At 38.7% G+C, this 14,499-nt stretch overlaps 1 protein-coding gene and 1 long non-coding RNA gene across 5 annotated transcripts in view; both read right to left on the bottom strand.

Moving 5' to 3' along the window:
* Positions 1-10,059, bottom strand: part of CNOT4 (CCR4-NOT transcription complex subunit 4) — a 49,775-nt gene extending 39,716 nt beyond the window's left edge. For all 4 annotated transcript variants that reach the window (XM_017737966.1, XM_017737965.1, XM_017737963.1 and 1 more), the window contains exons 1-2: positions 10,054-10,059; positions 4,930-5,173 (exon numbers count right to left, since the gene is read on the bottom strand). In XM_017737966.1, the coding sequence (XP_017593455.1) occupies positions 4,930-5,103 (174 nt within the window). In that variant the 5' untranslated portion in view covers positions 5,104-5,173; positions 10,054-10,059. The remainder of the gene's footprint in view (positions 1-4,929; positions 5,174-10,053) is intronic.
* On the bottom strand, positions 284-4,923 carry LOC108447562. Its single transcript, XR_001863202.1, has 2 exons — positions 3,062-4,923; positions 284-1,288 (listed from the first exon to the last, which is right to left on the bottom strand). It is a non-coding gene; the product is annotated as an uncharacterized LOC108447562 (long non-coding RNA).
* Positions 10,060-14,499: the final 4,440 nt, after the last annotated feature.

A 14,499-nucleotide genomic window follows, 5' to 3' on the forward strand; every position in this document is an offset into this window, starting at 1 on the left:
TTTGAGATTAGCTGAATAAGAATTTCAATCATTAAGTAGCGGCAGTAGTTGTTTTGCCACCATGGACAACCACACTTGTTTGAGCAACAGAATCTTCCAAAGTTCTCACTAGATACTGTAGAGCTGTATTATACACGTTTTGTATGCATATCACTCATATGACATGCATATAATGCTTCCAAGGAATAGGACTAGTTTGATATCCTGACTTGCAGGACCTGTAAATCAATCTGCATACACATCTTGAATCCCAAGAGTAACTCAAGCACAATTGAGAGGCAGATGATTTTCCTATCTATATATTGTGTGTGGCATGATAACAAATTAGGAGAAATTGCACATTTAAAGAGGGTGGAAGGCAAATAAGCACAGCATCAACATCTCAGAAACTAATTCTAAAAAACTTAGTATTAGAAATCATTTTCCTTTCAAATAAGGACAAAGTCAGTCTACAATTAGGAAAATAAATTATTTCATCTTCAGAGTCATTGCTTCCCACAGTGCTGAAGTTCATTAACTTGGACGATGGTTCAACTACAAACAGGTGCATGCACTGAAGACTGCTGGAACAAGCAAGGCGGATTGACAGCTGGCGTATCTCACAGCACCATTCACTATGTTGCTTATGCTGTCTAACCCTACAGATCAGAAGTAGAGAGGGGACTATACGTATCAGAAGCTCTCAGGTATTGCAACAACTAAAGTGGCAATGCTACTGACATGCCTACATTGTACTGTTTTTTAAACAAGATACTTGCTTAACATACTACCTCTAATGCTTTAGCTGATAGAGGATTTGAGATCCAAATGAAGTAGCTACCTCAAGTGTTCTCAGCATTGATGTATTTTCAGATGCAAGACATTAGGAGATACCATCATTGATTCACTAAAGTCTAGCTGACACCTTTCACTTAAGTTATACCAATGCTTTTCAGCAAAAACCACTGAGGTTCCCCAAAAAGCGTGACATCATGGAAAATGTAACCAAACTTTCTTTACACTAAGTGCAAGGCAGTCCCTACAAGGACTTCAGCAAAAGTTTGAATGTCTCTTTTGAAGTCTTGTTTCTCTAATCAGAGATGGCCCTTGATGAATTCTCAGTCTTCCTGACTAATTTTGTCTTGTTATTTAAGGTTTTTTTTCTTTCAGACTTTTTTCCCCATTTCCCAATTGTTGAAAGCTGAGCTCTGATTTATCAAGCACTTCGCCATTCCCAGATGGGTCACATTCCTTCCATATAATGGATGTACCAACATTTTCCACTTGTTGTCTTGCTACCAAGTAGGTCCTGAAACAAGAAATAAAGAAAGTCAAAAAGATCTATGAACAGTATACACCATTATACTTATATTAAAAAAAAAGCAAGCAATTTCCTATCTAGTTCAAAATATCAATTGTTGCACCAAACTATTCTGTTGTGGGATTAAAAGCGTAGGAGGAAACATTGACATTTGGAGACTGCATTAAGACCAAGAGTTCCTTTTACACAGAAGTAGTAGGAGAAACATGGACAAAAATATGCTTAAAGCATGTTAATTTCTTGATCATACATGTAGCAGTACACTATTTCTCTCCCTCTCTAACACACGGTGCTAGGAGAAATAAAGGTCGCCAAGTCAAGGAACTGGAGAAAAAGTCAAAGCCACACCAGAAGAACAACTGTGTATCAAGTTATATTATTTTGTGGAAGAGCAAAGTATTTAAGAAACATGAAAAAGCTAGGCTTTTTTGTTGTTGGATTTAAAAAGTGCAGGAACTGATACTAAGGTCTGAGAGTGACATGCCCTAATTAAGCAACTGAAATGGTATGTATTATTCACATGACAAACAGTACCTAGACTGCTGAATTTTACAGAAAAGAAAATAGAAATATCACTGCAAAGATAAAAATCACTGGCTTTACAACGAGAACCAGCAAGTCTGCTGACCTGGAAACTGGATTTTGGCTACAGAAATCTCTTTTGAAGACAGCATATATTCATTCTAATTTGACTAGTTAGCAGCTATTTCACTCACAGTTAAGAAATCAATTAACGGGAAAAAGAGGAAGCCTTGCTTACTACCTTATACCTACACCTACAACTACCTTACCTTGGCTACACCTGCAATTCCAAAGGGCATCAAGAACTCAAAGCAAGACAGTTCCATTTTTTTTTAAAGTAGATTTTTTTCAGTTAAATAGAAACAATTTCTATTTCTCTAGAAATAGACTCTATTTTCCAAGTCTATTTTAGAAGATTCAGACAAAGTTTAGAAAGTTTTTAATATGTTGATACTAATACCAGTTTCCAACCAGCATCTAAGTTTAATTCATACTAGCACCTTACTAAAGCAAATGTTTATGCTGTAATTCACTGGAGGAAACTTAAGACAAACTAAATCAATTGACTGCAACCACATGAACGTATTCTGCACATGCAGATGTTAAGCTATAGAACAGTTCAAACATGTACAAGTACTCTCTCCTTGGTAGAAGAAACCACAAGCTAACAACTTTTCAGTTAGAAGTGAATTAAAGAAGTTTAGGAAGATAATGGTATATATGGAATGCACAGTTAAGATCTACCAAACTAATGGCATGGGTGCCACCAAAGCATTTAGCCAAGCTATTTTATTACAGACTTCTCCAACATCTCCCCCAAACCCTTCAACCAAAATCCCTGGACAGGGGACTTGCTCACTGCTCCTCTCTATAAGATTAGTGCTCAAATCACTGGACAAGTCAGACTGCATTCAATAACATTGGCACAAATAGCAGATTTCTATTATGAAATTGTGAATAACATATTCATCCTTGTTTTAATATATGTTTATTCACAGTCCATTTTGCAGTAAGTATCCTGCACTGGTATACTCATCATAAAAATATGACATACCTGTTGAAACCATTGTACCCACTATAAACCTTCCTGCTAAAATTTTATTGCTTTGCCATGTTCTGTGCTTCAGCATTTTAAGTGGCCACAACCAATAGAACAGAAAACTGCTCAGATCTTTCCCCAGGAGCTTTACTATGCACTGACAGGGACTACTTAGACACACTGAACACAAATACACATACCTGATTCCTTCTGTTCAGCACACTTCGAAAGATGGCTTCTTCACTTATTTAATGCTGCAACTCTGTAGCTCAAGATGATTTAGTCCCAAGATCCTGGTGGGGGGCTCTGCACCACAATGTCTTTGTCTATGCCACAGAAGCAACGTCCTCCTCAGCCAGCCTTCTTCATGGCCACCTCTTAAAATCCAGTGATACAGCTCCAAACTGGCTCAAGAATATCTTGCAGTCCATGGATGAAGAAAGTACCAAGAACATAATCCTCATCTGTTATGAAAGGAGAGGTGTCCTTCCTCTCCAGGAAGGGTCGGTATGTTTCATTCCAACTGTAGCACTCATTCGAGCTTTCCTCATGAAACTGTTCTTCTGAGCAAACTGTATCCAATTAGGCAAAATATTTGCACATCCAATCAGAGGGCAGAATATTCCACATTTAAGAGTTCAGCTGTGCCAGTATCCATATTTCAAAGAATTCAGATACCCAAAGGCAGCGAATAGCACACTGCTTCTGTGATTCTCCAAATACATTTCACAAACTTCCAATAACAAACAAAAAGTAGTGTAATAAATCCAGGAAAACAACGCGACTTAGACAAGGAAATCCCAGAAATCTCATGTTGTATCAGAAGAGTAGAAATTTTCTTGTACTACGGGAAATTACTATACAGCATGTGTCATCTACAGCAGGTATCCCAAGTGGAGAATGATTTGGCTGATGACATGTGGATCTTCCTTGTAGAACACAGAGCTCAAATATTGCAGAAAATTTGCAGAATTTTTTAACAAACATTGCTGTGGGATAGCTTTCAGGCTTGCAGAGGCATCCAAACACAGGTAAGCACTAATTGCTCTAGTGTAGCCAAAGCCCAAAAGAGCAGCAAGAAAATATGACTGAAAGTGCTTATAAAATACTGTGGCAGTGAATAGAGATAGTGAGACCAAGAAAGATTATCTGGCATCTGAAAAGGAAGCCGTAACATGAGACAGGAAGACAAGACAGGCATAAACTAGGGACAAGATAATGATTAACTAGTAGGAGAATGAAAAGACATAAGTAGCTGCAATTACAAGAAGAGAAAGGCCTGGCAAGAAAGTTACAATCAAGGGAAGTCATTAAAGAGAAGAAGATACTGAGAAAAAATTTTATTAAACACTGAAGGAAATAATGAGTTTAGGCAAAACACTAGAAGGAGAAATAAAATAATTCAAAGGAAATAACAGGCAACTCAATGAAGCTGAGGTTTACAGTTGTGTCCAACCAAAGTACCAGCCAGACACAGAGAGATACTAAGTACCACCTTCAAGCATTTGGCAACAAGACTAGAATACTAGACAAACAGACTTAGTCTAGGTTTTGAAATGCTTTAAAGTTTGCCATCACTGGGTATTGTTCCACAGGTTTTACACATTTAGTATCCACTAAAATATGGATTAAAAGCTCCAGTGCCACAAACACAACAAGCAGGTGCTTTATAAACTTGCCTCTCAGTCTCAGCTCTGTCAGTTTAGCTGAACCTTAGCTCTCAGCAAACCCCTGATGCTGGAATCCTCACTGTTCTTCCTGAAAATACTTTGTTAACACATAAACACCCCAACTCAAAGGATTTTTATTTTTGGAGTTCTCAGCATGCCTTGGTTCTGATCCACAGCTTCCCCTATCAACTTGGTTCTGAATTTAATAAACCAAGACTAGCCTCTTCATAACAGCTTCAACAAATATGCAGACAGAATCTGAAAGATCCAACACCTCACCCTTGATCTAAGCCATGACTAGATGATTGTTTCCCTTAAGGAAAAGGATGTCTTTGGCACCAACACAATGCAAGAGCCTTGTGATATATGCAAGACAAGCCGTTGTTCCAGGGATTTACCTTTCTGCAAGCAGGACAAAGTCCATTCTCATCAGTGCGAATACGATGCCAACAGAAACGACAGATTTGGTAGCCACAGGTGCAAGGGAAGAAATTGATATCATCAATTTCCAGAGGCTCCATGCAAAGAGGGCATTCCACAGGGTCTTCCTTAGCGTCAGGGCTGCGAGACATCTTTATATGTTCGCAGAGCAGCAAAAGTTTATAATAACTTAATAGACCAAGAAGGTCAGCACTTGAAGGTCTGCAAGAGGGGAAAAAAAAAGGAGAAAATATTATTAATGCTGTTGACAACTTTTCTTTTGTAACTTTTAACATTTCAGTTCTTCATCACTTTTCTTCTCCTCACACAAGTTACCTACTAATAGACAAGCTTTTGTCTTTAAATAAACTTGATTGTTTTTTCCTACTTACAAGCCTCACAAATAATACAAAGATGGTACTAGTGATGCATCCTCCCCACTTGGATAGACAAGCACTTTGTCAGTTCACTAGCCTGTTTGGGTTTCAAAATGTAGATTGCAAAGAAATCGGTGTACACCATACATTGCTGTTGTTCCACCAGCTCCTTTAGCTATTGCTTTCTTGAAGTCCTTTACAAATCTGAAATCAAATCCTTGAATGCAGGACTTAAACATTAAGATCAATTTATTCCTTTGCTCAGAGACGTGGAACAATGAGATTTGCAGTAACATTTAGGTCATCCATTCAGACTTGAGTAGGTTACAGAATTAACAAACAAAACCAAGGAAAGCTTCTTACTCAGGACAATTTGTTTCTTTTGTCTATCTCATTTTTTGGTCCAGAGACTGATCTCTAAGATCAGCCTCAGGACTACTTCATTAGCCAAGATTTTTCAGGTGCACATCTTTCTGTATGTGTCAAACTGACATTCAAGTCAATCATGCTTTTCATCAGCACCCAATTCACAGCAAAGCCAAAATACATGCAATGTGCTTGAAAAAACTCAAGTTGTAACTTAGAGTGCAGCCACAATAAGGTATTTCTGGACCAGAATTTTGAAGAAGACCAATATTCAAATCACCATTTTCTTAACTCATTTCCTGAATTCAGTCATTTGAGTATGCTTTATTCCATCAGTTTAAGGACGCAGCACAGGAAATTTACTGTCAGACTCAAAACAAGACACTTGGAGTCACCACTGAGATAACCAATTTGGGTGTTTTCTTCTTTATTTCATTTAAGTATCACTCTGGATATGTGAAATTGTACCTAATCTCAGCAAGCTGTCTCCATCTGCTGCATGACACATGCATGTAGATGGGGCAGAATTCAAGGGCAACAGTAGAATTTTTAGGTGGACCTTTGGAAGAAAAACTAAAAGCCCAGTGAGAAATACTGAAAAGATGTGACCAGAATTGATAGTTGGATGGTCATACTAGCTCTAATGAGTTACATCACTTCTTTAGAAGTAAGTGAGCTCTAAAGTTTTTTTAAAATCCAGAATTTTTTGCAAGCATGTTTTTCCCAAAACATCAGTAACTGAATTATAATTGAACCACACACTCAATCTGGAGTGTCCCTTTACTTTCCCAAAAAGTTTTCTGTTTCGTTTCTAACCAAAAGCTACTAGATTGTGTACTATCCAATATTTCTCCAGGCTTTTAGGAGCAAATCCAGAAACCAATTCTCACGTCCACCTACTTGAAGAAGAGTGACATTTAATTCTGTCCTTTGAAATAATATGACTGAATGTTTTGAAATCAAACCCTTGCCCACAGATTTCAGTATGGTCTGACGTTAGCCTTATGTAGCATTGATTTGATACTTTAACCACCCCCCTCCCCCCCCACACCAAAAAAACCAAACTGGTTGTATTTTTATCTTCCTCACCCCATACCATACTTCCTCGCATGAGGTCTATATTATAAAGCCCAAGAGGTTCCAGCTCAAGTTGGGACCCCCCCACCATACAGGATATGATCCATTTAGCATCAGTCCCTGTCTGCACACCACTTCAGGGACAGACATTCCTCTACAAGCTGCCAGGAAAGAACCCTGAAGAGGGAAAGCACACATACATGCGACCAAAGCACCATCCAAATACACAGCAGAGAGCATATAGCTTTGTATGGGAATGGCTGCATTGTCATTAGGTTAACCTGTAATCACAGGCTGATATTAGAAGCCCAGACTACCTGCAATTCCAACTAGTTTGGTAGGGAGTATATCCTCTAAGCACAAAGTGCAGTTCTGGTAAACATACACCACTGCCCTTGAGAGAAAGTTCCACTGGATGACCACAAAAAAGTAAGGATGAGAGAACAGTTTTTAGATGCTGTAAGCATAATTTCTCTATATAGCATGCAATAGCAGCAACACTCCTCTTTCTGACAGTCACAATGACTAAAATCAAAAAGTTAAACTTCAATGATAATACAGCAGCTTTCATTTCATTATCTGTGCTTTCATTCATGCATTTTCACAATCATTTTGACAGTCTCAAGACCAGGTTCTGGAATTTAGCCAGCATTTTCTACAAAGAACACTAGCAGGATCCGACCTGAAGGAAGGATTAGTTTGTTCAGGAGCTTTATCTTGTTTTTAAGAATACATCCCCACTGGCTGAAGAGTGGGAGGGACTGTTAAAAGGCCCCAGAACACCATATAAGCGGTTATTCTGCAGATAATACACATTTTTACAGTAGCCTGTAAACACTGCCTGTAAACTTTTCACACTTGTATAGCAGCAAAACTATAACAATATGAAAGTGACTTTAAACCAAAGCATGGGATAAACTCAGCAGATTTTCTTCAGTTTGGCTTTGACTTTGTCACAGATCTCCAAACAACAGGTCAGTAAGCACCCAGCATATTCCCTTCTACTGCATACTCATTCCACCACCTGCTCAGCAGCTCTGAGCCTACTGAAACACATCTAAGTAAAGCCATACTAGTATTAGTGAAGTCGTGGTTTAAATGAGCAGTTTTGAAGAAACTTTCACCACTACAGTAAAATTACTGAACTTACTTAGGAAGTTTCTATTTGGAATCTCCACTAAGAAATGTCATCACTTCATGTGGAAAAAAAACATGACATATTAGCTAGTGCCTCTGGGATATGCAGATGAGCTCTAACAAAACTGCAACATAATTAACATTTATGAGCTGTTTAAGTTAACACTAAGAGTTCAGCAGCTGCTAGCAATAATGTCAATAGCTTCCTTCAGTCAGCAAATGGCCCGTTATTTTACAACAAGGAGTAAGGAGCAGCTGTGTGCCATGTTTCTTGAAACTGAGGAAATATTTATTTACTTGGCCACAGACCATTCAAGCATCCCATTCAGAGATTCCCCACTGAAGTGTCTCCATTTCAGAAGGGTTTATATACCAGGATTTGTGTCTGAAATCTGCATCAGAACAGTGCTTGTTTTTTTCAAAATTAGAATACATGCATAGTAAGGCATCAATAATGCATTCTGCATATAGTTCATGCACTACCAAGAAACAGAGCAACTAGTCAGTTCTAAGGCTATTCCAAACAATTCCAGATTAACAGCGTGGGAAAAGTAATGCAGTGATAGCAAAAAACAAAAGGCAGTATTACATGTTGTACTTAATCCAGAGTATTTGGTCTTTGGGATCAAATACAGAGATTAAATTAACAGTGTCTCAGGAGAAGAAAAGGAGGAAGGCTGTGCAGGTGTACACATGCTTCACAAGCAGCTAGAATTTGTACATACATTTCCAAAACTTCAACAACTGCAGTCAAACATGGCTCCAACAGTTCCACAGTTCCTGTTTACAGGACACTACGCCAAAACACTCACACAGGGATGGAGCAGAAGTGGACAATGTCCAGCAGCATGTTTTAAGTGTAGTGATTTTGTAAAAGGTAATACCCTAACTACAGAAACATGAAGTTGTGTGCTTTATCCCTTCTACCAAACCAACTAATAAGTTCTTTTCCAAACACAGAGAATGGAAAAAAAGGAGAACTTTTAATTAACTTTGTAAAGTGCTTACTTAGCAGATGACAGCTGTGTCTAATCAGCTTCACCAAACAATTGTTACTCCCAATGAAATCCTCCAGATTTTGCAGTTGGGGAAAAAGTGATCCTACTGTTTGAGGAGGCTCACCTAAAAACAATTTAACTTCTAATATACCTAGTGATTTCAGTCCATTTAGGATGCAGGTGTTTGTTGCCTTTCCCTTTTTCACTTGAGGGGAGAAATTTTAACTTCCAGCAGTTTATCTTCCCTATTTAATTTAAAAAAGGGTCATTAAAAAAGGGAGGGGAGGCAGGGAAGGCAGGGATAAAAAATAGCTTGTTATGCATTCTTTTTCCTCAAGTTTCTCAGCAGTTTGAGGCTTGACACACACTCCATCTCTCTACAGCAGACATGAGAACATCTCCATTTGCTAGCAGTTCATTTTAGTAAACACATCCCTTAAAGCTTAAGTTCTCCTCCAGGAGGGCAGCTAGCTCCAGGGAATACAGATACATTCTTCTTCTCACACAATGGACTGAATCCAGCCTTGCTACTTGCTTTAAGAAAATACAAGTGTCACAGACAAAAGTTCTCAAAATCTAGTCATGAAAATACTCCTTAAGGACTCACATCCCAGAAAGTATTTGGAGACTTAGGGCCTCTTGAAGGAAAAAATACAGACATGCATTAGCTAATGTTTCACTTAAAGTTCAAACATACCTGACACTTGAAGTGAAACAGGTCGGAGTCTATGCACTGAACCTTTAGTAAGGACTCATTAAACTCATGCAAACAGAAACCCATGCTTTTTTTCATGGCCTTGTATCTCTTGAAATTCATCAGCCATGAGGAGTCTCAAAACCTCAATGAATGTAGATGCTTGCCTGCATAATGCTACTGGGAAGGCAGCTCCTCCCCCCACCAAGACCTCTGCTCCCACTGTGCTGAAGGATCACTTCCCTTTCTACATTTCACCTCTGTGTTGATCCCATATACAAGCTGAAGGAAGAAAGACAAGCAGACTACAGACAGCAACTGTAATGGGTTATCCCTTCCTGGAATCAGCTCTGTCAGCACAGCACTCTCCTTCTGGCCAGCATGGGGGCACAGTGGCTGAGGCACATTTGGACTACCTGCTCCCACTAGCGATTGCTGAAAGGAGAACAAAACCCACCTTCCTCAGACTCTGAAAGTAAGAAAGGCTATCACTTCATTGCATTGCAGTGAACACTGGAAGCTTTACATTAAAACATTTCATAGGCATGCTACAAAGAAAAGCCCATTTTTACTAATTTAAGCATGCAGCACTGAGGGAGATTCAGTGAGTTAGCTGATAACCCACATGGCAGAAAGTTCACATATGCACATCCCAAATCCACGTAACAGACACAAGACTAGATGTTTTTATGAAGTCATCCACACAATTCAGAAGAAATCTGTGAAACTTCTACAGATTTTTCCATCTCTGATTTGGTACCCGGGACTTGGCTGTCATTTTTTTGAGCCCTACACAAGAAGAGTGGTCCCTTTCTCGCACCAGCCGTTCACTCACATCAAAATACAGTGATATTTTACAATCACCCGGTTAGCAACACTGACATATGAGACAGCAGGAGTGCAGAAAAAGGGCTATGCTTTTCTGAGTTTTACGGCTCTGTTACTGACTGGGAACAAAGACACTTCAGTAGCAAGCAAGCAGGCTCCTGAATTCATCCAAGTTAATTTTCATTTGAGACCAACGAAAGTTCACTTCCTACTTTTATTTCCTGACTGTGCTGAACATTTAAAGCAAAATATACTACTGATTGTAAAATCATGCCCAGTAACTGCGAAGTCCATTTCCCCCCATGTCTTCTTTCTGGGATAATGTTTATTACTCTGTTTGTGATCTGCAGCTACATTTTGATCGCAGTACAAACAACATCTAAGAAAAGTTAAGATATTGACAAATACCCAAATATTTGGAAAGTATGACCAGGAATCAGGCAGTCATCGCAGTATTTCTAAAAACACTGTTACGTTGGCTAGGATTATCCCCAAGTTATTTAGCTCAGAGGTCAAAATTGAAGCCTCTAGAAACTCCCTGCTTTGTATCTCCCTACAGGTGCCTAGGGAGTTCACGCTCATGGTCTCAGACTTTGAATTCTGCCAGCATAAGCAGTTGTACCATCACTTGAACCAAAAGACCAAAACATAACTATCTTTGCATGGTTCATATTTAACTAAATCAATCCTCCATCTCCTTCATCACACAGCCATACTGAAGCTTGCTCCAGTATTGTGAAAACACAGAAACAAGCACCTACAGGTAGCAACTGCTCAAACAGCATATTCAGCAACAGGGCAAAACTCAACCAAAGAAATGACTAGAGAAGTTTCTACCTAATGCCCTCAAGGCAGCAGCTAATAACAAAAATAGTCAGATGCCACCTGCTAAATGAAAAGGGAACTAATCATTCTTTATAACCCAATGTGAACACAAACTATTTCAAGACAGTTATGTGGCAAAGAAAAAGATGATATGGACCTCAAAAAGATATTTTTGTCTCATTTAAACTGAACCAAGAATTGGTCATTATTGGCTTATTGTTACAGCACCCAGAACACTGATGCATAAAGGGCTACACACTGTCAGTGACATATGAATGCCAAGTAAGATATTATTTACTCAGATAACTTACTTTCTTACAAGTTATCAACAGAATCAAGACACTATGTTTTATTCAGAAAGAAAAAAGGCCAAATAAGATTCTGACAAATTCATCCATGAGTTCCTAAAACTCTGGACATAATTATACAAGACAACACTACCCCAGTGTAGGTCATCTCACTCAGTGAAATTAAAAGCATAACATTGCTCTCTAATTGTAAAAATTAACTTCCCACGTTCATTCACATTCAGTTCTAGGATTCCTTTTTTTTTTACTTTCTGCATGCCCCCAATTCTTTTTTGTACGTACAGCATCACTATATATAGACATGACATGTCTAAAGCATTTGGATAATGAGTTAGAAATGGGCTATACAATTATTAGTTTACATATTTTAAAAGCCTCTGTCACACACACAGACACCATGTAATATTGGTACACATGTTCTAGCATGGTTATTTCCTCCAGACAAAGCAAATGCTCAAGCAACAAATGAAACAAAATGGCTATACCTGTACACATTTGTATACAGCAAAGCATATATCACAAATTGTTGTCAAAGGATGTTGCAGAGACCGTAACATGTAAAACTAAAAAAAAATTTCTAAAAATCTGTCCCCTCCCATTAAATCTGAAATATGTTCCACCTGAACTATTCTGAATTCCCTAAATCGCTCATTACTGGGAAAAAGGGTACTACTCCCTTTGTTGTACTTTTTCTTCAGAGCATCTGCTACCAGTCACTGCCAGAAACATGATCTAGATAGACCAACTTGCCAATCACACAGCAACCACAGGTGGCTATTAAACAGGCTGTTTAGGGAATGGAGTATCCTTATGACACTCACAGCACTCCAGCATGAAACACTCACTTTGCAGTTGGGGTATCTACACATCAGCACGCCATAGTTCAATTTTTCCACAATGCTGTGTTCTATCTAGTCCCTATTAAGGTGCTACATACTCATACACACGATCTATAGATCAATTTAGAACTTAACTCCAAAATTCACAATGCGAAAAACTCAGCACACTGCCCCAAGTCACCACATCAACAATACCCCTTCCCTCCTTTGCACTGCCATTCAGGATATTCTTCCATCTTCCGTGACAGCTCAGCTCTCTGCCTATCTCCTAGGTAGTACTCTCACCATCTCCCACTTTCATTTGATCTCCTGGTGCCATTCAGGCTATTCACATTTCTGTAGGATGCCTTCACCCAAAAGATGGCAAAACCCAGCATTTTTTCCAGGCTTCCAGGGACCAGAGTTTTTATCAGTCCATTTCTTTCTTCACAGAAGAGGTGAGAACATGCCATTCTATAATGAAAGTTTCTTGTTCTAGCTTGTATTAGATTGCATACTTAATAATAATGGCAAATATTCTCAGATCCAGTTAGAAAGAACAGCTCAGGTTTGGAAAGCTCCACAGCATTTGAAGAGCAATGACCCAGAAATTCTTACACACACAGGAAAAGTCAGCCCACTTGAGGCTGTAAGACTGTACTTGAATATAACTCATTTGCATAACCCTGCCTGCAGCCATCACCTTCTGGATAATTTTCCAGAAGGACTTACTTTTGACCTGTTGCTCCAGCTGCATTAGTTCACACGGACTTAATATTCCAACTGGTCTGATCTGAAAGTCATATCATCACTGAAGAATCTGGCACAGAACACCATCAATGCAGTATGCTCAGAATAAAGCATATGATTTTTTAACTTGCATTCAAGGACAGTTCAGCTTTTACATTATAAAAACCTCCTGATTTGCATTTTCACAATGCAGCATGAACAAGACCACTGCAGCATCTTTAGAAGTCCTAGCCTGCCTATACAGCTATACTCCCTAAAATTACAACAGTTGAATTATCCAGTGCAAAAAAACCTGTAAGCAGTTTTCTTATTAATTCCTGATATTTATGTTATCCAAATGAAGGAAAAAGAATATTGAGTTAAAACACCTGCAAACATCTCCAGAGATTTAAGTATCTATTAGATAAATGCCTTCTTCTATAGCAAAAGAACTATCTCTTATTTGCTCCTGAAGAAGCAGGTACAGAAACAGTACTACACAAAGCATAACTAAAGAAACTAACCTGTCATCAGAGCAAAGGCACACTAAAAATGAAATTTTTCTCTTTGGATTTCTTACAAAAATTTTAGGATCTGTAATTGTTAACATGCAGCACTTTTGCTCTTGGGGGAACAGTATCCGGTAGCTAACACACACACACTTGTGAAATTATCTTGGGAATAATACTTGGAAAGTCAGAGCTGCTGGGGCAGGGGGGAAGAAGCACAGAAAAGGGGGATAGAAACTGATCACACCGAAGGGATGTGCATTCTTATTTGTAGCACCATGCATTATCAAGACACACATATATTCCTTTAGCCAATAAGAATTACCAAAATGGCTTGCAGAAAACTAGATATAAAAGCAAAGTCAGCATGTTCACAGGTTATGGCTTCTTTTCTCAACCAGCTAGTGTATCAGGAACCTTCCAAGCTCTTTAAATCTCCTTATGAACTGATGAGTTATCACAGCAATATTAAGTGATAAAAAACAGGAAAAGTGTAGCAGCCACTTATTAGTATTATCAAAAAACTCTCACACAAGACACACAGCAAGTAGTAAATTTTCTGTTTATGCGTAAGTGGGGGGATTGACCACCCCACATGCCTTGCCTCTAGTCAAGAGCCCCCTTGGACATTGTTCTTAATTTCACAGACTGTTTGAGATGCTTTTCTTGACTACAAAGAATACAAATCAATGTATGAAGTAACCTTTTTTCCCTGTTACCAAGACATTAATAAAACTAAGAATTATTCACTCTGAAGCTTAATAACACAGCAGAATACACTTCAGATCTAGGGTATGGGAGATCCAGCCAGGGTTAGTTACTACTCCTCAGTTTCCTTCCACAGCATCCTTGAAATCAGGAAAGCAAACTAAGACACCAGAA

This window comes from Corvus brachyrhynchos, unplaced genomic scaffold (assembly GCF_000691975.1).
Source record: "Corvus brachyrhynchos isolate BGI_N302 unplaced genomic scaffold, ASM69197v1 scaffold56, whole genome shotgun sequence".
Taxonomy (NCBI): Eukaryota; Metazoa; Chordata; class Aves; order Passeriformes; family Corvidae; genus Corvus; species Corvus brachyrhynchos.